This window comes from Myxine glutinosa, chromosome 4, assembly GCF_964187855.1.
Source record: "Myxine glutinosa chromosome 4, kmMyxGlut1.1, whole genome shotgun sequence".
NCBI lineage: Eukaryota > Metazoa > Chordata > Myxini > Myxiniformes > Myxinidae > Myxine > Myxine glutinosa.
Window position 1 is genome coordinate 162,290,075 of NC_136264.1, and position 24,612 is coordinate 162,314,686.

The following is a 24,612-nucleotide window of genomic DNA, read 5'->3' on the forward strand; positions in this document are numbered from 1 at the left end:
AGCAGATGGGACGCCCAGTTCAACGTCGATCCGAGGAACTGCCTCACACTACCTGTGAAACATGAGGGTGACAGTTCATAGCTGGGTTGAGATTCAAACCCAGGCTAGACAGCTCAGAGGTGAGTGCGCATACCTCTACAGGCTATCCTGCAAACCCCGCTTCCTATTAATGTAGAGCACTTTGTATAGCCTGCTGCTCTTCAAGCTGTCAACTCACTGTTCATCGAACTAGCTCCTACAACAGTATGTTATAACATCAAAAAGTGTTTTGCAAAAAAAGTGTGTGCGACAAGGACGAAGCAATTCCAATTTGGTGAAGATCCGCATTCGGATCCAGATCCGGCCTATCAGTGGGATACACAACGTAAACTGTTCGGCCTGGCAGAGGTATGCTCTCTACCGAGTGCAGTTTATAATTGTACATGCGATGATTTGAGGATAAATGAAGATGTTAAAATATGATGTTCAAATTTGAGTCCCATAAGCATTTTGATTTGCCCATCGGGTCAGCCTACAATGTCAGTCCTTCATTTGATATATACAGGTTTTATCTACAAATTGTCAAGTGATCTTAGACACATGCAGGAGGGATAGAGAAGCAAAATAAACAAGCATTATGAGTATTGCGCTGCAATACATGTCCCCTACCAAAGTTCAAAGTGCCATAACTTTGTCAAAAATGATCGAATATGCAAATTTATGCACGGTTGATGCTGGTTTTCAAACTTGATCTGAGGTATGCTGAGACACATGTGTGTCATGCCACGCCTCGTTGATAAGCCCGCAAGGTCGCTCCGTGGAGCGGCCTGCACGTATTGCACTGTGTGAATTATATAATTACCAACTCACGGTTTTTTTTTTTGGTTTTTTTCACGGTCTGAGGTACGAGCGATTCAAGAGATATCCATTTAAAAAATATTTTCGTTTAATTAACGGTATCTGCCAAACCACGTGACCTATCGCAAATTTCAAAAGGACATTTTAGTACTCTGACATGCTGAACAGATCTGTGAAGTTTCCCCTCGATTGGATCAAAAATGACGGAGGAGCTCGGTTTTAAAGGTTCATGCTTAAAAACGTCATAACTCTGAAACCATGTGATGCATGACGTCATGCTCGCCGACTTTTTTGTTCGTCATGGGTATGCGATTCTGCCTGCAAAGTTTGGCCTCGATCTGTTCAGCCGTTGCAGATAAAAAGGGGTTTTCGTGTTTTCACGAAAAACAATATGGTGGCCAAACAACGTGACCTGTAACGTCATAATTACCATTAAAATATTCTACAGACCGAGTGCCCCCTACGGTGAAAATTTTATCTCAATCGGTCCAATTATTGCAGAGAAAATCTTTTTTAAAGGAAATTAAAACTTAAAATGGCACTGAGTTCAGGATCATCAGAATTATCAGAATTACCAAAGTTCAAAGTGCCATAACTTTGTCAAAAATGATCGAAACGTCGTGAAGTTCGAACTCGATCTGTAACTTACCATGAGGAAACCATGTACCAAGTTTGAAATCATTAGCATTAAGAGTTTAGAAAAAAAGTCCGGAAAACTGTTCTTTGCGTGACAGACTGACGGACTGACGGACGGAGGGACGGCGTGCAAACCTATAGTCCCCTCCGGTGTACACTGGTAGGGGACTAATAATCAAGCCACAGGATCAATACATTAAGTATTGTTGTTGATGCTCTCAGTTGATGCAGTTCCACTGAGGTATTAAGAACAGGAGTATATTCTTATAGCTATGGCCTTGAAAAGACTTCAAGCTCCAAATGTTATGAAGACATAATTAATTCTTTGTTAACACATCCGTTTGCCCAGAAACATACCGGTGACTGATATGACCCTCCAGCTCTGCTCGTTGAATTTCTTGACAGCAGATAGGGCATGCAACAAGCAATTTGTCCAGCAAGCGGCGAACCAGGAAGCTAGAGGAAGAGCAATCAGACAGCTTCAGTGGCAGCCTATCAAGAGGACAACAACCTCGACTCGATTCCTCGTTTTCCTCCTCTTCCGCAACCGAATGATCAGGGTCATTCTCTAATGCTGCCTCTTCTCCAGCATTTTGCAAATAACCACTCGCTCTTCTTCTTCCTCCACTTCTTCTTCCTCCACCATATCTCTCTGGAAACGTGACAAACCCATTCTGCGAATCATCTACGTAAAAGAGACAAGGTTGTGATTGATATTTTCAGCATTTGTGAATTCAACCAATCAACATTATCTAAGAAACATGTCAAACAACAATCATTCTGTTCCCCAAATAATAATAATAATAATAATAATAATAACTAGCCGAAACCCGTGGAACATCCACGGAAGGGAGGATGTGGTGTATGGATAGAGTGTACCATTATGGATGGCATAGGGGATTTGCTTGTCCGAGTAAGAGTTAGGAAGAAAGATGAGAATGAAGAGTGCGTATATGAACAACGTATTTATTGCAATCTACTTAAATGACAACGCTACGATATACTTTTGAAAAATGAATGGATTCGTAATAGGAATCGGCATAGCACCACTCTGGGATTGTCCACTCAGTGGACGGCTTGCTGTCGCCTTCCCCTGTCCAGTGCGTATATGCACAACGATCGCCGACACCGGCACAAATGCATGCTCTGGATTGTCCACTCAGTGGACGGCTTGCTGTCGCCTTCGACTGTCCAATCAGATGAGACAGCTGGCTTAACGTCCTCTGATGCGACGTCACACCTGCGAGGTATCAGGAGGCGGGAACCGAATCCAAAACAGAAGCTAAAGTAAAGACCATCGGAGATCTCCTGCGGCAGCGTTTCTAACCGATGTGGTAAAGTACAGTACGTACAGTAAAGGACATTCTCATCGATCCGTTGATTAACTATAACTGACCTGCGCCGCCCTGCTGTAGCTGGACATGTTAGCAGGTACTCTGACCTTTTTCACAACTTCAAATGGCGTTTCATAAAATCCTGCTGTGACTCGACATGCGCCGCACCATAATCATTGGCTCATAAAACCCGACACTGCTACAGAGGATTATACTACCACCGGAAGCCGGCACTTGGTTGTCCACAGAGGGAGGGAAGAAACACACCATGTGGAATGAAAAACAAAATGCTTTAAAATATTCAAGAAAGAAACATTTTTTTTCATTTAATATTCCGTAAGTATTTATTGTACGACTAACGATTGTCAAAATAAGAACCTGCTTTGGGCAATCGCACACTATACCGTCGAGGCCGCTTTTACAGAATAAGAAGGAAATAATTTAATTAATGCTTTCCTATTTACATCGTTGAGTCAATACGTCAAAAAATCATTTTTTAAACCTGTAATCACTGGTTGTAGGGAATGCAGATTTGACGATCAGCTGATTTATGTGTGTGTGTGGGTGTGTATTTTAGACTTGGACAATATAAGAAGGAAAATTGCTTTGCAATACATGCCCATTTGCAAGTTTCAGATCAATATCAGTAAGCAGTAAGCACGGCCCATTATTTAATGACACCACTCGACTGTCCAATCAGCAGACGGCTCGCATCGCCTTCACCCAGCAGACGCCAATACGATGGCGTCGTAAGATGGCGTCGTATCGGCAGTTAATCGGATGCTTTTGGGCCCCAAAGTCGACTAATTCAGATTTTTCGAGTCTGGCTGTACGTGATAAACAAAGAGCGCGGTTCGTAGATCGCAAATCCATTAGTGCCATGGGCATCGGGTCACTGGGTGCGGCGTAAACGGGATAACAAAGTCGAGTCCTTACGGTATTATTATATAGATAATAAGATTTGAGAACGTAATAATATTTTTCATGACTGCTATTCAAGCCAGATTCTGTTGCTCAACTTTGGTGCATTGTGGTTAAAGCTCATAAGTTGGCATTTTCAAGTGCAAGAGATAGTGCTAGGATTGGCAGGCCATCTTTTGACTCGTCTCATCAATCCCTCCAAATGTTGGCGTCATAGTTCCCTTTTGAGAGAGCTGTTCCTTCTTTGGGGACGATAGAGGTGGGGAGGGGGAAGGAGAATTTGTAAACTTGAAACTTTCTCTACATTTTTGCAGTTTTGTTGCTGCAGTGAATATTTATTGTTCTCTTATTTATCTATTTATGCTCATGCATATATCCTTCCCTGTATACAGTCACGTGAAAAAGTAAGCACACCCTTGGCTCTAATAGGTGGTATTGCCCCCTTTGGCAGAAACAACCTCAAGTAGGCGTTTCTTATAACTGTCTACCTGTCTCTGACATCGACTGGGAGAAATTTTTGCCCACTCCTCCATGCAGAATTCTTTCAGCTGTGCGATGTTTGAGGGGTTTCTTGCATGCACAGCTCGTTTCAAATCCACCCACAACATCTCGATGGGATTTAGATCCGGGCTTTGACTTGGCCATTCCAGAACCCTCCATTTCTGTCTTTTCGGCCATTCCGTGGTGGATTTACTGGTATGTTTAGGGTCATTGTCATGTTGCAAGGTCCACCTTCGGTTGAGCTTCAACTCTCTGACAGATGGCCTCACATTATCCTCAAGCACCCTCTGATGCAGCAAAGCTGCCCCAAACCATAATATTTCCACCACCATGCTTTACAGTTGGTATCAGGTTCTTGTGGTCAAATGCTGTCTTTGGTTTTCGCCAAACATGTCTTCTGGTGCTGTGGCCAAATAGCTCTACCTTTGACTCATCTGTCCAGAGCACAATGTTCCAGAAGTGTTGGTCTTTGCCTAGGTGTTCATTGGCAAACTTTAGTCTTGCCCTGATGTTCTTTCTGGACAGCAAAAGTTTCCTCCTGGCACACCTCCCATGTAGATCAAATTTGTGCAGCCTCTTTCTAATGGTAGACTCGTGCACTTTGACATCAACAGTGGCAAGAGCTACCTGTCGGTCCCGTGATGACATTCTGGGGTTCGTAGAGACTTCTTTCGGCATCTTGCGGTCTGCTCTTGGGCTGAACTTGCTGGGGCAGCCTGGCCTGAACAAGTTGGCAGTTGTTTGGAATCTTCTCCACTTGTAGACGATCTTCCAGACAGTCAAATGATTGATTTCAAATTGTTTGGAGATCTTTTTAAATCCCTTCCCAGACTCGTAGGCTTCTATAACCTTCTTTCTGAAGGCCTCAGAGAGCTCTTTTGATCTCGGCATGGTGACGCCGCACACTACAACAACAAAGAGCAAACCAAACGAAATGTCTGCGGTTTAAATAAGACAGGTTCCTCCAAGATCCTCTCTAACGATGTTCTAAGCATTTGCACCTGAGCTGGTGCACCTGATTCTAATTTTAGGTATTTGAAGTCGTGATAAATGTAGGGGTGTACTTACTTTTTCCACATGCGAAATTTGCATTTTTTTCTATTTAAATTATACAATGGACTACAAAATGTAAATGTTTCATGATATTTGTTATATTATATCACCTTTATCTGTCAATATTGTTGATATGAAGATCAAATAGCTGCATGTTGAAATATGTTGAAAAAGTCAAAACTTTACATGGGGTGTACTTACTTTTTCACGTGACTGTATATTCTATTTTGATCATTTATTTTTTGCCTTCTAATCATTTCTCTTTGCTTCCTAAACCTGCACACAACAAAAGTAGAACAAGTCGGTGGGATGTGGCTTGACATTTCAATGGCAGAGGATATACCTTCCCGTTCTTTGGCAACCCGTGCTATCAATCGATCGTCACTCCCATGATAGCAATGCACTATGCTATAGTGATTGTAATGTTTAAATGTTAAGCACAAATTGCCAACATTTCCACCCACATCAACACATTACCATCCTTTTCAGGTCTTCAATACAGGCCTTTGCCATAATAGTTTGGATACTTCGGACACAACTATGATGTCTGGTTGTCACGTTCTTGCAAGAAGCTTTGTAAAATCCTATCGATACTTTGTACAAACTGCTAGTCATAAAACTGTCCAAGGCTGCCATTGTCAGACAAAGCACGTCTCTTTGCCAATGTGGATAGTGTTCAGCAATCCATTAATTTCAAACTTCATTACATGCCACTCAACCCAACCACTTGTAGTCATTTGGAGCTTACATGTCAGTTTTACACTAATTGTATGCTCATCTATGCGTCTTGGGAATGAAGTATGTGTCTTGGGGGAAAAAAATGGATTATATCATCACCAGAGAGTAAGTATGCAAAAACAACACGTTACATTAAATTTTTTGACAGGATATGCCTGGAAGTAGAAGTTATATAATGTACAATTGTACAGGCGAAGGTTACGAATGACAATGAGCAAAGAATACAAAACAAAATAGCAACCAAACTAAGAATTTATCCACTGCATGTACCAACAATTTAAGAAGTATTGCAATAAAAGGATAAGCCTGTGGATTTTTAAGAAAAAATAAATAAATCAGAAAACAAGAAGACGTCATGCAGAAAGAACATGCTACTTGTAAAATCCACCCCGACCCAAAATAAAAAGGTTGCCATGGATGCATCAAATTGTCCATTTCATTAAGATTAAAATTGACGATCTTAATCAAAGCTCGGGTCAATGGGATTAAAATTGACCTCGAGTTGACCTTTGACCCCAAAAATACTTGATCTCCCAAGTCAGTGATGCACTTTGTAATTGCTGTTTAATTAACAAGTCAATCAGATGAAAAGTGATGATTTCCAGATGAATTTTTATGAAATTTGACCTTGAGGTGACCTTCGACCTTTTGACCTCAAAAATATAGTTTCCCAATTTAGTGACAATGTGCAAATGTTCAAGTTTCAAGTCAATCGGATGAAAAAAATGACAAATTTATCAATTTGACCTCAAAATCAATAGGCTTCTTCCTTAAGACAAACTCTGCCATCTGATGAAGTTTTGTGAACATCAGTTTAAAATTGTGACCTGTAGGTGATTGACAGATAGACAAACAAACAGACAGAATAATACACAAGACCAACCAATACACTTGAAAAATCTTCAATTTTGCAAGCAATAAAATTGATATGGATCGATGCAAACCGACAGGAAAGGATGGATAAACCTATGAAAAGCAGATGATTCTGCAGGATTGAAGAACACAACCTCTTTAGAGTTACAACTGAGACCTCCATTGAACTGAAAAACTTTGGGATTTGACAAAAACAACAAAAAACCTGAAACATGAAAGACGAGCTGTCAACGTGCTTCACCGCCTGCAAGCTTGGGTCATGAAACCAGTGAATCATGTCACAGTGGAATACATAGATTAAAGCATCCCACAATGAGCTCACACGCAGTTCACACACCCACTCAACACTGCGCACAAGAAACAAAAACAAACATTCCAGAGAAACATCGTGCATGCATCCATGCAATATTTCCCCCAAACATGGTCTCACACAGTCAACATCTCGCACATTTGCTAACAGAGTCCCTTTTCTTTTCTCCATTTGCAGAGTGACATGGAACGTGACAGGTGGAATAAACATTAACTGTACACTGCAATTTAGCTGCAGCTTGTAAGTGCAGCAAGCCACATGTTCTTGCTGCATTCACTGCGAATTTTCCTGACCATGGATAATTTCCTCTCACAGTCAGCAATTTATTTGAGTTGTTTCTACAAAATTGCAGGAGACCGAGACTCATGAATGAGCATTGCTGAAGTCTCGATCCTCGGGAGATCGGAAGCAAAATGGAGGTCAAATGTATCTGCTGGCATTGTTTGGGGGTATAATCAGGCAAAGCCAGTGAGAACCAGGAAAAAAAATAAAACTTCCCGCCTTCCCACCAAAGTGAGCTCGACAAAGCTTCCCACCCAGAGTCCTTGAAAATAAAATGAAAATAATAAATAATAGGATACAAGTCGCACGGGCAAACTGTGAGACTTGGCCTGTGCATTTGTTGTCCCCGTCGCACCGCGGAAAGGGGGACTATGATTTTCCCCTCCGTCCGTGTGTGCGTCCGTGCGTACGTGCGTTGAAACTTGAGCGGAATATCTTGAAAAATAAATGAACTACTAACTTCTAATCTGGTGTGTGGGTGTATCTAGGCATAAGGAAGAACGCTATTGGAAATTGGGTCGCCACATCAAAATCCAAGATGGCCGCCGCTATATATGTCTGAACCTTGTGAGCGGAATATCTTGAAAAATACACCAACTACTGATTTCTAATCTGGTGCACGACTGTATCTAGGCATAACGAAGAACGCTATTGAAAATTGGGTCGCCACGTCAAAATGCAAGATGGCCGCCAACATATACAGTCACGTGAAAAAGTAAGTACACCCCATGTAAAGTTTTCACTTTTTCAACATATTTCAACATACAGCTATTTTATCCTTTTTTCAACAATATTGATAGATAAAGGTGATATAATATAACAAATATCATGAAACATTTACATTTTGTAGTCCATTGTATAATTTAAATAAACATAAATGCAAATTTCGCATGTGGAAAAAGTAAGTACACCCCTACATTTATCACTACTTCAAATACCTAAAATTAGAATCAGATGCACCAGCTCAGGTGCAAATGATTAGAACATTGTTAGAGAGGATCTTGGAGGAACCTGTCTTATTTAAACCTCAGACATTCAGTTTGGTTTGCTCTTTGTTGTTGAAGTGTGCGGCGTCACCATGCCTAGATCAAAAGAGCTCTCTGAGGCCTTCAGAAAGAAGGTTATAGATGCCTATGAGTCTGGGAAGGGATTTAAAAAGATCTCCAAGCAATTTGAAATCAATAATTCGACTGTCCGGAAGATCATCTGCAGGTGGAGAAGATTCCAAACAAATGCCAACTTGTTCAGGCCAGGCCGCCCCAGCAAGTTCAGCCCGAGAGCAGACCGCAAGATGCTGAAAGAAGTCTCTAAGAACCCCAGAATGTCATCACGGGACCTACAGGTAGCTCTTGCCACTGTTGATGTCAAAGTGTGCAAGTCTAACATTAGAAAGAGGCTGCAAAAATTTGATCGACATGGGAGGTGTGCCAGGAGGAAACCTTTGCTGTCCAGAAAGAACATCAGGGCAAGAGTAAAGTTTGCCAATGAACACCTAGGCAAAGACCAGCACTTCTGGAACAATGTGCTCTGGACAGATGAGTCAAAGGTAGAGATAATTGTCCACAGTACCAGAAGACATGTTTGGCGAAAACCAAAGACAGCATTTGACCACAAGAACCTGATACCAACTGTAAAGCATGGTGGTGGAAATATTATGGTTTGGGGCAGCTTTGCTGCATCAGGTCCTGGGCAGCTCACCATCATATAATCCACTATGAATTCTTCATTGTACCAGAGTGTGCTTGAGGATAATGTGAGGCCATCTGTCAGAAAGTTGAAGCTCAACCGAAGGTGGACCTTGCAACATGACAATGACCCCAAACATACCAGTAAATCCACCAAGGAATGGCTGAAAAGAAAGAAATGGAGGGTTCTGGAATGGCCAAGTCAAAGCCCAGATCTGAATCCCATCGAGATGTTGTGGGGGGATTTGAAACGAGCTGTGTGTGCAAGAAACCCCTCAAACATCGCACAGCTGAAAGAATTCTGCATGGAGGAGTGGACAAAAATTTCTCCCAGTCGATGTCAGAGACTGGTAGACAGTTATAAGAAACGCCTACTTGAGGTTGTTTCTGCCAAAGGGGGCAATACCACCTATTAGAGCCAAGGGTGTACTTACTTTTTCCACATGCGAAATTTGCATTTATGTTTATTTAAATTATACAACGGACTACAAAATGTAAATGTTTCATGATATTTGTTATATTATATCACCTTTATCTATCAATATTGTTGAAATGAAGATCAAATAGCTGTATGTTGAAATATGTTGAAAAAGTCAAAACTTTACATGGGGTGTATTTACATTTTCACGTGACTATGTCTGAACCTTGTGAGGGGAATATCTTGAAAAATAAACTAACTACTAACTTCTAATCTGGTGTGTGGGTGTGTCTGCAACCCACTCACAAATATTATCGACTCTTCCATGTTTCCTGCGTCTTCCACTTTGTCAACTCACATCACTTCACCGACGGGGGACCTAGGCGTAACGCTTGTTCTCTTTAAAACAAAGTGAGAACAACGAATCACAAAAAGGAGAAAAGAACAATAAGGAACCAGATGAGTGAGAAGACTGGCATATCCTATTACAGTAGCACATGTACTGTATGCAAATGGCTGCTCAACACCATAGTAACCAATATCTATGGCACTTCTTCTGGCGAGCCAAAAAGTCCCTAATGCACCTGAAATAGGTGAGCAAAAAACCACCTTTAGAGGCCATTTTTCCCCACAAAGCGGGGGTTGGCCTTTTTCGGGCACCGTGGTTGTTGTTGTTTTTGTTGGTCCCCTTTTTGGAGCAATGATTTACGGCCGGATGCCCTTCCTGCCGCCAACCCTGTTTGTCACCTTTTTACGACAAACAGGGAATTACCAGTGAACTGGTACTCAATTAGCCGACCTCGGAAGGATGACAGGCTGAGTCAACCCTCTGGTGTTAATTCAGCGATCGACCGGGATTCGAACCCAGGATCCTAGGATCCCAAGCTGGCACCCTAGCCAGGCCAGGCTACCTGAAATAGGTGAACAGAGCAATGAAAATGTGCATTATAGTTTGATTACTCCATTGCACTGCCAAATTGGTTCATAATAGATAAAATCATGCAAGACATGCCAGGGCTTTATTAATTTTCAATATACTCCTGAATATCCAACACATGTACAGTATTTATCCCAAAAAATTATGCATTAATTTTTTTTTTTTCTACACGTCTCGTAGCTTTCCTTCACGTCTTGGATCTCGTTTTAAGAATTTTATCAAAAATTATTGTATTTGTGGTTTCCTAATCACAAAACGGTGGCTATTGATACCCAGAGTGCCATGAATGAAAAGTGTGTGTGGGTACATGATGATTTTTGTACTAATGTCATTAATATCATTCTATAAGAACATACAAGTCGACTCCATCAAAGCTGAACCGATCTATATGTCTACAGACCATTTGTTCTAATGAGTATTAAACTTAAGCAGTTTACAAATCAACTTCGATTTTTGAATTTGCATTGGCATACAAAATAGTAATAATATAAATAGTAACAACAACAACACAATAGGCATTTTAAGGCCATTTTCCCTGCTAGAGCAAGGGTTAGCCTTGCGGGCCCCATAACAATCTTCTCCATTTTTCCCAATTTTCTACATCTCCCCTTGTTAACCCCCTTGCCCGCAATAATAAAATAATAAAAACAATAATAATGACGATGAAGGCCTGTGCGCATGACAGAGCTTCAGGGCGTTGATGAGTCGAGAAACGTTTCAATGCTAGAACCAGTCCAGGGATGTCACATGTAAAATTATTTAAAGAACAAAATCCTCCCAGATACTTTGGTTCATAGAATTGACAAACCTAAAGCAATGCAGACAAACAGGAAAGCTGGGACTGCTTTTGGCCGAGCAGGAAGTGTTTGGAACAACAGCCAAATACACTCCAACCAAATGCCATCAGTATTTCTGTTATACCATCTGCGTGACATGTGGAGTTAAGTGTATAATGAGCGTTTCTGTTACAAATAATAACAATAAATAAATTATAACAATAAACAATAAACAAAACAAACAATAATCAATATACAAAATACACTACTCACAATAAGTTAGGGATATTGGCAGGTTCTTCGGTGTGGTTGATTTTGTGTATTAATTATGTTGAAAAAAGTTGTTGGTCCTAATTCTTTGGTTATTAATGAGTGTGAAAAAAACACAGCATTCTTGATTTCAATACCCTAACCTTAACCCCTATAAAAAAAATAAACTCACTCCCACAATATCCCTAACTTATTGTGTACAATATAAAATAGACAAATAATAACAATGAATAATAAACAAACAATAAATAAATAATGAGCGTTTCTGTTTCGAAAATATGTGTTTCTGTGTATAATGAAAGCGGCCTTGCTTGTTAATACATGACCAATAATACTTTGTTTCTTATTCAGCGATGTCAGTGAGTGATGAGGGTGAAGAAAAGGGAAAGGTGGTTGTTAGGACAGATACTAGTAAAGGGTAGGCAAGGAAGCCCATGATCAGGCCATACAGGGGTTACTAATATTTTGTTTTTGTGTGTATTACAAATAAAATCTTAAAATATCCAGGGAAAATAAATTGTTTGGAATTTTGATCAGAACACATGGTTGCTATGAATATGGATGTTTCAACAATGCATTAGCCACGAGTAGTTATTACAAGATACATTTACTACATCATTTATGGAACACAATAGCTACCACTTTGCTTCATCCGCATGGAAATGGGGTTGGGTCATCAAACGCATATAGGATTTTTATTTTGATCGTCTCCAAAAAAGGGTTCCATGATTTTACTCAATCCCATATGCAATGGTTTGTCTTTTGCTGCAAGCACATGAAACTTGAGGTTATCTTGATAACTAATGCCCTTTTTCAGCAGAAATTGACTATTTTGTGTTAAACTGAATCCTGCTGTACACGGCAGGGAATGACAATGAGGGAAACAATATGATGTTGAAAGATGAGCACAAGATAAATAAGGGAAACAATGTGACGTCAAAGGACAGATAAGATTATCTTCTGTGCACTGGATGATTCAGCAATGTCCACTTTGTAGTGCAAAAGGTTTTTGCTTTTGGATTTTTTTGTAGACTTGAAAAAAGTTTGGGAAAATGAAAAAGTTTTTTTTTTTCAATAAAAAGTTTTAGAAAATTTTTAAAATATTAATTTTTTATTATTATTATTTTTTTGTATACAAGATCGAGGCTCGTGAAAGAGCGAACATTAATCACACAGAAAGACAAACAGACACATAAAACAAATAACATCGGGAGCGGCAGACAAGATGGGGAGAGAGGGGGAAGGACACAAACACAACATTTGAGAGCAGGGACCGAGAGACATGGAGACATCGAGAGATCTGTGGGAGGGAGAGGGCTTTGGGGGGGAGGCATGTGAAGGGGGGGGGGGGGTGGGAGAGGTATAAACATATGGACACTGCCAGGATTTCCAGGAAAGAAGTTGGAATTTCAAACAAGGTGGATCTGGGGTGAATTAGTGGGGGTAGAAAAGATCAAGGTTATGGATGGGGGAAGATAAGAGATGGTGGTGAACAGCTGTTTTAAAGACCTGGAGGGAGGAGAGGGATTGAAGTGAGTGTGGGAGTTTGTTCCACAGGCGGGAGAAAAGAGGAATGAAAGAGTGAAGGTGAGCAGAGAGCCGAGATTTCGGCAGTTTAACCATCAGAGGGTTGCTGGCAGATCTTGTGCGACCTGTAGGAATATTTGGGGGACAGAGCACAGAGAGAGCTGGGGGAGCAAGGCCGGAGAGGAGTCGGTAGAAGACAGAAAGACCACCTACCTGCCTGCGGTGAGTGAGTGAAAGGCCCTCAGAGATAGCTTCATCGCGGGAGATTCCAATGATTTTGAAAGCTTTGGATTCAACAGCGTGAAGCCGAGCCAGGTGTGAGGCAGGAGCACCAGCCCATAGGGGAGAACAGTATTCCATTGAGCTGCGGATGAAAGCCTTGTATGTGGTGAGGAGCTCAGGTGTGCCGAGGAAGGACTTCGCACGACGGAGGATGCCCAGTCGGCGACTGGCTTTGGAGGCCAGCTTGGAAATGTGGTTTTCCCAAGAAAGATCATGGCAGATAGTGAGACCCAAAAGCTTGAGCGACAGAACTTCTTGGAGAGGATTGTTGAGAAAGTAGATGGGAGGGTTGTCCAGTCGATCTTTTCGGAGAGACATAGTAAGAGAGTGAGATTTGTCAGGTGAGTGAGTAATTGAGTGAGTAATTGAGTGAGTAATTGAGTGAGAGAGTGAGTGAGTAATTGAACACAAATTTGGCAAAATTCCTGGATTGAAACACACGCAGTATTAAATAATGTTTTAAAGGCAAGCCGAAAGGGAGAAAAGCTGATAATTATTCGAAAATGCAATGTCCATTTCCAATATCCAGGAAGATGACTCCAAGTACTGTACTTCATTCAACAACTCCAATTATTTCCACCTTAACTTGTGGTGTCGATCAGAGAACGTTTTTGGCCCAAGACTGACATTAGACTGAAGGTGACGAATTTGCAATTGTTCATGATGCAGGCGATAGCTCCCCTTCTCTTCGTGGAGGACCCTGTGGGATTTTTTTTACATCCACCAACTAATGCTGGCAGATGGGATGCCCAGTTTAACGTCCATCCGAGGCGGCGTACTGTGTGATTCAATGCCCTGCCTGAAAAGCATCAATCTGACAGTTTCTTGTCGGGTCGATAATCAAACCCAGACTAGATAGCTCAAAGCAACATGCACTGCAACATCCTGTCAGACACAAATCTCTGAACAGAGGGATGAGAAATGAAATTACACCCGGCTTGAGCCTTAATACATTACAAGAAAAATGGCAAAATGGCTTTTTTTTTTTAGTGGTTGTTTGCATGAATAAGAAGATCAATACACTTCAACATGAAACCCTAGCAATCATCAATTTGCTCACCTACAAGTAATTTACCTTCAACTCGTATCTCCATTCTTGCAGCACATAAAGCAGCTTATGGTTCTAAGATTGCTTTTGAAGCTAATGTATTATGTTTGCAAAGCAGTGGCAAATTGAGAAAATGAAAAGAGGGGGTGGGGTTGGAGAATAAGTGAGTTAAGAAAAGGGAAAGCGAGTTGTTCGGAGATATAGGGATAAAATAGCAAGAACGGGGTATACAGGGGTTAATAATATTTCGTTTTTGTTTCCAAATAAAATCCTAAAATCCCTGGGAACACCAGAATTAAATATCCCATCAAAATCAAAGACATTGCAAATAACAACATTACTCACTGCTGGGCAATGCTTTTTTTTTGGGCCGCAGGAAACTCTCAAGACAGCTTGAGCAGTATGTATGACCACACGGTGTGTCCAGAGGTGAAAGCAGTGGATCAAGGCATATTCGGCAGGTCAATTCTTCATCCACCTCCAGCTGGTACGTGTAATTATGCACAGTATTATCCGGGTGGCACTGACCACATGTCATGCAGAACCCGTTTGCCTCCCATGGTCTTTGTACTGCCTCCTGGTCAGTATTCTCCATTTCCAATGGGATGTTCTCAGCAACAGTAACACTGGACCTTCCAATGTCTGCCTCATCCTCCTCTTCCTCTTCCTCTTCTTCTGCTTCTTCTGCCTCTTCTGCCTCTTCTACCTCTTCTACCTCTTCACCATCTCTATTGGCCATCTCCTCCATACATTGTATCACTTCTGGTGGTTTGCTCTGATGTGCTACATCCATAGCTGTTGTTAATTTTGCTATTCCCAGATTGCCTTTATTACATGCCCTAAAACTAAGGAGTGCACTTCACTCTGATTTTATAATGTGCTTCAGTAATAAAGCTGTCCTTCACAGCACTTTAAAACTATCCTAATGCAAGATGGAATTATTCTTCTATTCTCATATAAAAATAAAAGCAATTTAGTCTATAAGAAGACAAACAAGCATCTATATCATCAAATCTTTTATGGAATAACCACAAATACGAGGCGATAGGTCAGCATGATCAGGACCTGCAAACGACCTGCGGAGGGAATAAAAAACACAAATTAGTAAACTGAAAAAGGATGAGAGTAAAATAAGGTGTGTTTGCAAATATATATATACGTACACAAGTGTGTGTGTGTGTGTGTGTGTGTGTGTGTGTGTGTGTGTGTGTGTGTGTGTGTGTGTGTGTGTGTGTGTGTGTGTGTGTGTGTACACGTGTATCGTAAAACCGTTGTTACGGACTGAAGCACACCAAGCCAAGCCTTCAATCACACTGTCTTTATTTATAGATTATCACACGAAAAAACTCTTCCTACACATAAAACCAAGAAGGGAGAAAAGAGGGAAAAACCAGAGTAGGCCAGTCCAAGAGTAGGCCCCATGGCAGGCCCAGTGGTATGCCCAGTGCAGGCCCAGCACGAGAGGGTAGGAGTAGGCAAGTCCATGAGTAGGCCCCAAGGCAGGCCCAACAGTAGGCCCCAGGGCAGGCCTAGTGGTAGGCCCCAGTGCAGGCCCAGCACGAGAGGGTAGGAGTAGGCAAGTCCATGAGTAGGCCCCAAGGCAGTAGAGGTACGTCAGCAAGAGTTCGATCAACGTCACCCTCCAGGTAGAGAGATGGCAGCTGGAAACTCTACATCCCCAGAAAAATCACTCCGCCATGAGCCTTCTCCAAAATGGCCACTCTCTCCTCTGAATCACCTTCCTGGCCCCTCCCCTGCCCCACTGCTAATCATAGGCTTTATGCACATGGACCAAACCACTTGGTCTAACTCCCAGGGGGGTGGGGGGGAAGAAGAAGAAAAAGGTCACAGACCGTAACACCTCCCCCCCTTAAAGAAGACAAGCGTTACGCCTCGGTCCCCCGTTGGTGAAGTGATGCGTGTTGACAAAGTGGAAGACGCAAGGCGGCCATCTTGGATTTTGATGTGGCGACCCAATTTTCAATAGCGTTCTCCCTTATGCGTAGATACACCGACACTCCAGATTAGAAGTTAGTAGTTCGTTTATTTTTCAAGATATTTCGCTCGCAAGGTTCAGACATATATATGGTGGCGGCCATCTTGGATTTTGACGTGGCGACCCAATTTTCAATAGCCTTCTTCCTTATGCCTAAATACACCCACACACCAGATTAGAAGTTGGTACCGGCACTTCGCTTATTTTTCAAGATATTCCGCTCACAAGGTTCAGACATACATGGCGGCGGCCATCTTGGATTTTGACGTGGCGACCCAATTTTCAATAGCGTTCTTTCTTATGCCTAAATACACCCACACACCAGATTAGAAGTTGGTACTTCGCTTATTTTTCAAGATAATGGGCTCGCAAGGTTCACATACATGGCGGCGGCCATCTTGGATTTTGACATGGGTTGCACCCACACACCAAATCAGAATTCGGTCCTTCGCTTACGCACGCACGCACGCCCACACGCAGGGGAAAACCATAGTCCCCCTTTCGCTCCGCGGTGCGACGGGGGACAAAAACTTTACCCCAAGAAAAGTTTTCCTTTACAAAGGCAGGTTAGTCTAAACCCAGCATAAACTGCAATAAACAAACAGCCACCTCTCATTGTGACATTTACAAGCATCATAGCTAATATGCAGGGGCATGAAAAAAAATATCTTAAGCTCGAGATAGAGCATCTGCAATGACATTATCTCGACCCAAAATATGTACAATTTTCAAGGGGTACGGTTGTACTAAAAGCCCCCATCGGTTCCCTATCAGGTACTTGTAGAGCAACGCTGTCTAATTCACTAGAGTCAATATATTGATGCTTTATATGACCTACCAACTGGCCTGCCGAGGTCGGCCTCACACTCATAATACCTTTTAAGCATATTAACGTGGCACACCCGGCGGGGTTTCCATCTGTCATGGGTCCGCACCACGTAGTTCACCTCTCTCAGCGTTTTTTCGACCAAGTAGGGACCGCTAAACTTCGCCAATAGTGGCTCCCCACTCCCCAGGCAGAGGTAGTGAAACTAGCACTTTGTCTCCAGGCCTAAAATTACAAGCTGTCGTATTCAGGTCAAAACGGGCCTTCATTACTCGCTGAGATACTTTCAAATGTTCCTTGGCGACATTGCAGGTGGTGGTAAGTCTTTCCTGGAAAGTACCTACATAGTCCCGAAGGTTAGGGTTCTCCGTCTCTTCGAGGAATCTCTCTTTCACTACTGGGGAAACACAAACCCTATTGCCAGCCAAATCATTTCCCAATACGAAACTAATACCCTCTATGGGGAGAGTGGGGACTATTCCTACCATCATGGGTCCTGTGACCAAATCAGACTTCAAGTTCACCCTATGTAAGGGGACTGGGACATAACGACCTGCAATGCCCTGGATTAAGGCACTCGCTTTCCCCGAACTACTCAAAGTCAATGGTAAAACATTAGACAACATCAACGACTGGGCGGCCCCAGTATCCCTCAGAATAACTATGGACTTGACTTTCCTGTCCCAAGACACTTGGCCCTTTGGCACAAAGGGTTTAGAATGGTCCTGTACGGGGCTCGTAAGGTCCGCAGTATCCTCAGCCTTAACTGTAAGGGCATGATCCCTGTGGCTGTCCACTGTGGTTCGAACCAATGCAATAAGTCTAACGGAGTCTCCCTGCTTCACCTCCCTTTGCAATTTCCAACAATTCGACTTAAGATGGCCCCTCTGTTTACAGCAATAACATGTGGGGGCCGGTCCCCGGCGAGATGCCCGACTCGACCACTCAAACCGTCTACCCAGAGACGTCCGCACCAATGGACCCCTATGGTCTGTCGACTTCCCCTCTGCCCGGTCCTCACTAACCCCCTTCTTGTTATCCCAGGTAGTACCATAATGAGGAAAACCAAAGCCTCTCTTATGGGTAAGTTCATAATCATCTGCACCAACAGCAGCTTTTTTCAACTCACCACCCTTATGATCCATAAGGTGTGTCCTAATGTCCATGGGGATACTATTCCTAAACTCTTCCACCAAGATAACCTCCCTTAGATTACCATAGGTCCTATCCACTTGTAGAGAACGATACCACCGATCAAAACTCATTACCTTCCCCCTCGCAAATTCAACAAATGTCTGCCCTGCCTGTCTTTTTAAGGTTCGGAACTTCTGCCGGTATGCTTCCTGAACTTGCTCATAGGCGGACAACACAGCCTTTTTAACAGCCTCATAATTCTCTGACTGATCCTCCAACAGAGCTGAATACACTGCCGGGATTCTCCCTATGAACCCACTTTGTAGTAGCAGGGTCCAGTATTGTATGGGCCACTGAAGACGTTTTGCTATCTTTTCAAAAGGCAGAAAAAACGTTTCCACCTCCTCCTCATTAAACTTGGGAACAAGCCTAATGTTCCGAGCCACATCAAAGGAATGGGGGAGATCATTTTGACCCCCACCTGAATCTATGGAAACTGGTTGGGCCTGTCCCACCTGAATTTCTAATTTTCTTAACTCAAACTCTCGTTGCCATTCTTCTTTTTCTCTTTCAAACTCTCTTTGCCTTTCTTCCTTTTCTCTTTCAAACTCTCTTTGTCGTTCTTCGTCTTCTAACTTTAGTCTGAGCTGTCTTTCTTCTGATTCTATCCGGGCCAATTCCAAGGCTTCACTCCTCCATTTTACCTATGGTTCTAAACCCATGTGACTGACAATAGCCGAAACAAACTCCGACTTTTTCATACGAGATGTCCCACTAACCCCGAGATGATCAGCTACAGCTCGTAACTCTACCTTACGTAACAGTTCTACGTCTTGCACCGATAGCCCCTTCTTCTCCACAAATTCCTTCACTTCAAAATCCATATCCTCAGCCATGGTGTACGACTGCAGTAAATATAGAAGTATCAGCACCGTAAACAAAAGTCAAATTATCTGCCAATGAGAAAACTTACTACTGCGAAAAAAAACAAAAATCCAAGACAGGTATCATGTAATCCAGTTCCCGGACGAGCCCCCAATTTGTTACGGCCTGAAGCACACCAAGACAAGCCTTCAATTACACTGTTTTTATTTATAGGTTATCACATGAAAAATCTCTTTCTACACATAAAACCAAGAAGGGAGAAAAAGAGGGAAAAAACCAGAGTAGGCCAGTCCAAGAGTAGGCAGGTCCACAAGTAGGCCCCAAGGCAGGCCCAACAGTAGGCCCCAGTGCAGGCCCAGCATGAAAGGGTAGGAGTAGGCAAGTCCACGAGTAGGCCCCAAGGCAGGCCCAACAGTAGGTCCCAGGGCAGGCTCAGTGGTAGGCCCCAGTGCAGGCCCAGCACGAGAGGGTAGGAGTAGGCAAGTCCACCAGTAGGCCGCAAGGCAGTAGAGGTACGGCAGCACGAGTTCGATCAACGTCACCCTTCAGGTAAAGAGATGGCAGCTGGAACCTCTACAACCCCAGAAAAAGCACTCCGCCATGAGCTCTTCTCCAAAATGGCCTCTCTCGGCCTCTTCCCCCCTCTTCCCCCCTCTGCCCCCCTCTGCCCCCCTCTCTCTCTCTCACCTTCCTGGCCCCTCCCCTGCCCCACAGCCAATCATAGGCTTTATACACATGGACCAAACCACTTGGTCTAACTCCCAGGCGGGTGGGAAGAAGAAAACGGTCACAGACCGTAACAACCGTATACCGGGAAATTTATTTGGGGCAAGAGGAAGTGGGGCAATTGCGACAGAAGAAGTGAAGAAAGGGTAAAAAGGCAGACAGACATAATGAAAGAGAAAAGGACAACGAAAACAGAAGAAAAATAGAATTGCACTCAGCAAACTGCACACCTCCACCAGGTTGAACACTTTACATTTTGCATCCCACTGATAGGCCGGATCTGCAACTGGACCTTAATCAAATTCTAAACGGCTTGTTCTTGTCTCCTCCCCAACTCATCCACCACGTTTTGTTACAAGTCTTTTTGAAACATCATGCTATATATCCTTTTTGGCTCCATCTGTCAACGGTGAAGGAACAATTGAAAAATTCTCAGATCCGGATCTTTACCAAAATCTAATCAATTCGTCCCACCTGTCCATCATGTTTCGTTTGAATCTCAACACAACTTTTTGAGGTATTCTGCTCACAAATAAACAGCCAAACAGAAAGGAGCGAAAACCTTCAATGGCGGAGGTAATGAGCATGGAGTGGAGAGGTGGAGGTTTGGGGTGGGGGAGGCAGGAAGTGTTAATGAGAACAAAAAGAAACCAAAAAAAAACAAAAAACAAGAGGTTTATATTAATTTAACTATCGATAGGATGCACCAAGCACAAACGGGCTTATTATTTTGACTTTTCTTTAAAAAATAAAAAGATATAAAACCTATCAGAACCAGAATAAAAACATATTTCCTTAATAATTGCACTTTTGTACAAGCATAGGAATTTTTTTTTCTTGTGTGAGATGAGTCTTTCAAATTTCCAATGTATTTTCATCAGAACGAGCAAAACCTCAGAGAGCGTGTATAATAATAAATTGGAACTTATCTGTTGGTTCATTAAAACAGCACTTCACTTCACATGAAAGCCTGAGGCCTAGGTAAGTTCATCGTTACAGGGATGGCCTGCTGAGTCCCGCAGTGTGGTGGATTGCAAGCTTGCCTTACTAAGTGAGAGGGACCAGGGTTCAATCCCCAGACGTGGTGAAAAAAGGATTTTTTTCTCAAATCAAATACCTGTTTATGCAGTACCAAATTGGAACCCAATTGCTAAATTGATGGGTGGATCACTTTTTGGGGGTTGGAGACTGGGGTAGAGGGTGACAATGGTGAGGGTGGAGAGGGGAACGTTTACCAGCTCACAGGTTCCTTGACACCAGTTAACACTGTTTACTATGGTAAAGTGTGCAGCTTCTGCACTATAAACAAATTAATGCACCAAGGTGTTCACCTGTCATAAGTGGATGGGCATCTTCGGTACAAAGAGCAACTATTATTATTACTATTATTATTATTATTATTATTATTATTATTATTATTATTATAAGAAGGACCTGGGGAGCCTTTCATATCATCTCACTGGCACCACCACTACCCCTCCGATCCCATACCCCAATCCTACCCTACAGAGGGAACACGTTGGAACACCACACCGCCGTCATGATATGTCATGTCAAAATTCACGTCATTTGAGATGTGTCACCGACATATAGAACACAATACGGTTCCATCTATAGTGCTGAGGTATGGGAAATAGTTTATAATACGAGATAATGAAATACAATGACAAATGCAATGATTAAATAGCAACACAGCTTTTGCCATATAACTGGTCATTAAAAGGATTCAGTTATTCACCAGACATCCAACCAGTGACAATGCGTGCAACATTAAACCCCAAAGAAAACATCTCGGGTAACAAGGAATAGCAAGGAACTTTGACACAGAAGGAGGCCATTCGGCCCACCATGCCTGCGCTACACCAACATCACATTAAACACTGTATATCCATCATCAGGCTATAGACAATTCCACTATATATATATATGGGGGGGGGGGGGGGGGTCGGGGGTCGGTAGGGGGATGAAGGCAGTTGTAGGTTGAAGAATGCACAATGACCAGACATTCACCTTTTGATGAGATCATCCCATAGACATCACAATCACGTCAATGTACACAACCACCCATCCATACACAAGCAACTCACATGTCCTGCCATTATCCCTACACCCCTCTATCTCCAATACTTCCACATACCTATCCAATTCCAAGTTAAACCGATATAATGTTTCTCCTTCCAGTACGTTTCCATGGAGACCATTCCACTCATTAACTACTCCACGAGTGAGAGACCTTTACCTGCCTCATGACCATCTTACCTCTCCTTTTCTTTACTCTCAGGCTATGGTCTCTGGTCCGATCATTGTCTGCCCTGCTGAATAATTCTTCTGCACTTATTTCGTCTATAACCTTCATTATCTTAAACGTCTGTCATATCCAAACATAACTGTCTCCTTTCCAATGTATAAAGTCCCGTCTCCCTCAGCCGCTTCTCACAGCTGAGTCTAGCTAGGCCCGGAATCAATCTCGTAGCCTTGCGCTGACCTCTGTCTATGGCAGGTATGTCCTTCCTGGGCTGTGGTGACCAAAACTGTGCACAATATTCTAGATGAGGCCTCACTAAATCCCGATACAATGTTTAAACCACCTCTTTTGATTTATAATTTATTCCCCACTGAATATATCCCAAATCCCTGTTTGCGTTACCTATAGCTACCTGGCACTGCCCTGTCTGCCCAACCTGGCACAGTGGCACACCCAGCTATTCATATCTATTACCACCCCCAGACTCTTCTCCTGGGTGACTCTCCAAAATTTCCCCCTTACACCATATAATTCCTTATTTCCATTATTCCTACCCATCCCTAACGATATTACATTTGTTCAGGTCAAACTGCGTCTGCCAATTTTTTGCTCAATCTATGCAAGTATCAATACTTTCCTGAACCTGATCACCACCTTCTCCTTTATCTACCTAATACCTACAAGCTTTGGGTCATCAGCAAATTTAGAAAGGCTCCTCTTCATCCCACTGTCCAAATCATGAATAATAATGGTCCTGGTATTGATCCCTGAAGCACCCGACTACTTGGTTCCCATCACTAATGCAGGTATAGTTACCTGACGACTAGCCACTCCACAAGCCCTCACCTTGGTTAACAACCTCCTATGTGGTACACCTTATCAAATACCTTCTGCAAGTCTAGATATGCTACATCCACGGTCATTCCCTCATCCACCCAATCAGAAACTGCTTCATAAAACAGAATCACAAATTAACTTATTACTTTGTCTTATAATGAGAGTTACATATACCTAACCCGACGATACTGTCAACAACACGAGCCACAGGTACACACATTACACGAAACTTGAAGAAGAGGAGGAGGAGGAGGACCCACTCCAGCCCGAAATTAACGTGCCACGTTAAGGTGTAAGTGAAGGATCGAAAAGAGGAAAAAACTTTACACCGGCCTTACCAGGAACCGACCAAACACCTCCTTCCTGCTCAAAGGATGTTCACACATTAACCAAACTTACCTGTTCACAGCCAATCCCTCGGTGGCTTACGAGCAACCAATCAGCGTGCAGGAAAATGACAGGTCGCTGAACACCTGTGTGTACATACGGTTTTTTTGTGAAGACAATGACGCCAGGTGACGCGAAAACCACGTGACGTGTATTATCTGTGTTGCAGGTTCTTTAGTTTTATCAGACTGTAGCTGAAAACAAGAACTTGTAGTTGTACTATACTTCTGCCTTCCTCCACCAACCTTTCTTGCTGTCTTCACTGGTTGGCTGTCCGTGCGAAGCTCCGCCCCTTACCTTTGTGTGCTTTGATTTATTTAGTTCCTTTTCCCGTGCAAATTCCGATCAAAGCTCAGACATGTCATGAACCGCCCCAGCGAGTTCTAGCAGCACCACCATCATGAATGTACCACGTGGTCGGTGATGCTGAACATCCTCGGCAGGGGCCAGGGGTTGTCCTGGGTGGTTTGCCATTGCCATCATGAAGAGTTTATATTAGCTGGGTCGAGATTTGAACCCACGGGAGGTTAAAGATCCCACGGGGTCCTTCATGAAGAGGAAGGCAGAATTATTTTTGGAATCTGTTCAGGATGCAGGCGATAACTCGCCAACTCCTCATTGAATAACATCCACCAGCTAGTGCTTGCAGATGGGATATCCGGATTAATGTACAACAGCATTGATTTCAAATTCCTGCTCTAACCTGCACGACACGGCATCAAAGGCATCGACATGCCCCGAGCAAATAATGCTATCTTTAGTCTCGTCCTGCATGTGAAAGAAGAAGAAGAACCGTATTTAAAAGGACTTTCCAATTGGCCAAGCCAAAATCCACATTAACATAAAGTATAAACTAGATGGTTTTCATAGAATACGTACACTGCACAATCAACTTGGTGCGAGCCAACTCTTCTGTTTTTGAAGGGTTTTTTATTTGATCAAATATGGCTGCCACACCACGTGACCATATCATAAATTTCTATTCTCCAATATAATTATTCTGTAGATCGCACTCAAAAAATTTCAAACTGATCGGATTAAGCGTTGTCCCTGTCGAATTATTACGTCATAATTAAGGCACCAAAGACGTCATAATTAACAAAACGTATTCCCCATGCGGATTTCTTCACAATGAGCCATGTTTCAAT

The 24,612-nt window shown here is 42.7% G+C and overlaps 1 protein-coding gene across 5 annotated transcripts in view; it reads right to left on the reverse strand.

Annotated features, from left to right (window-relative positions):
* Positions 1-23,728, reverse strand: part of LOC137425463 (ligand of Numb protein X 2) — a 93,925-nt gene extending 70,197 nt beyond the window's left edge. For 2 of the 5 annotated variants that reach the window (XM_068113934.2, XM_068113933.2), the window contains exons 1-3: positions 23,416-23,468; positions 14,774-15,504; positions 1,831-2,158 (exon numbers count right to left, since the gene is read on the reverse strand). In XM_068113934.2, coding sequence (XP_067970035.2) covers positions 1,831-2,158; positions 14,774-15,221 — 776 coding nt within the window. In that variant the 5' untranslated portion in view covers positions 15,222-15,504; positions 23,416-23,468. The other 3 variants (XM_078776688.1, XM_078776690.1, XM_078776689.1) reach the window with 3 other exon arrangements.
* Positions 23,729-24,612: the final 884 nt, after the last annotated feature.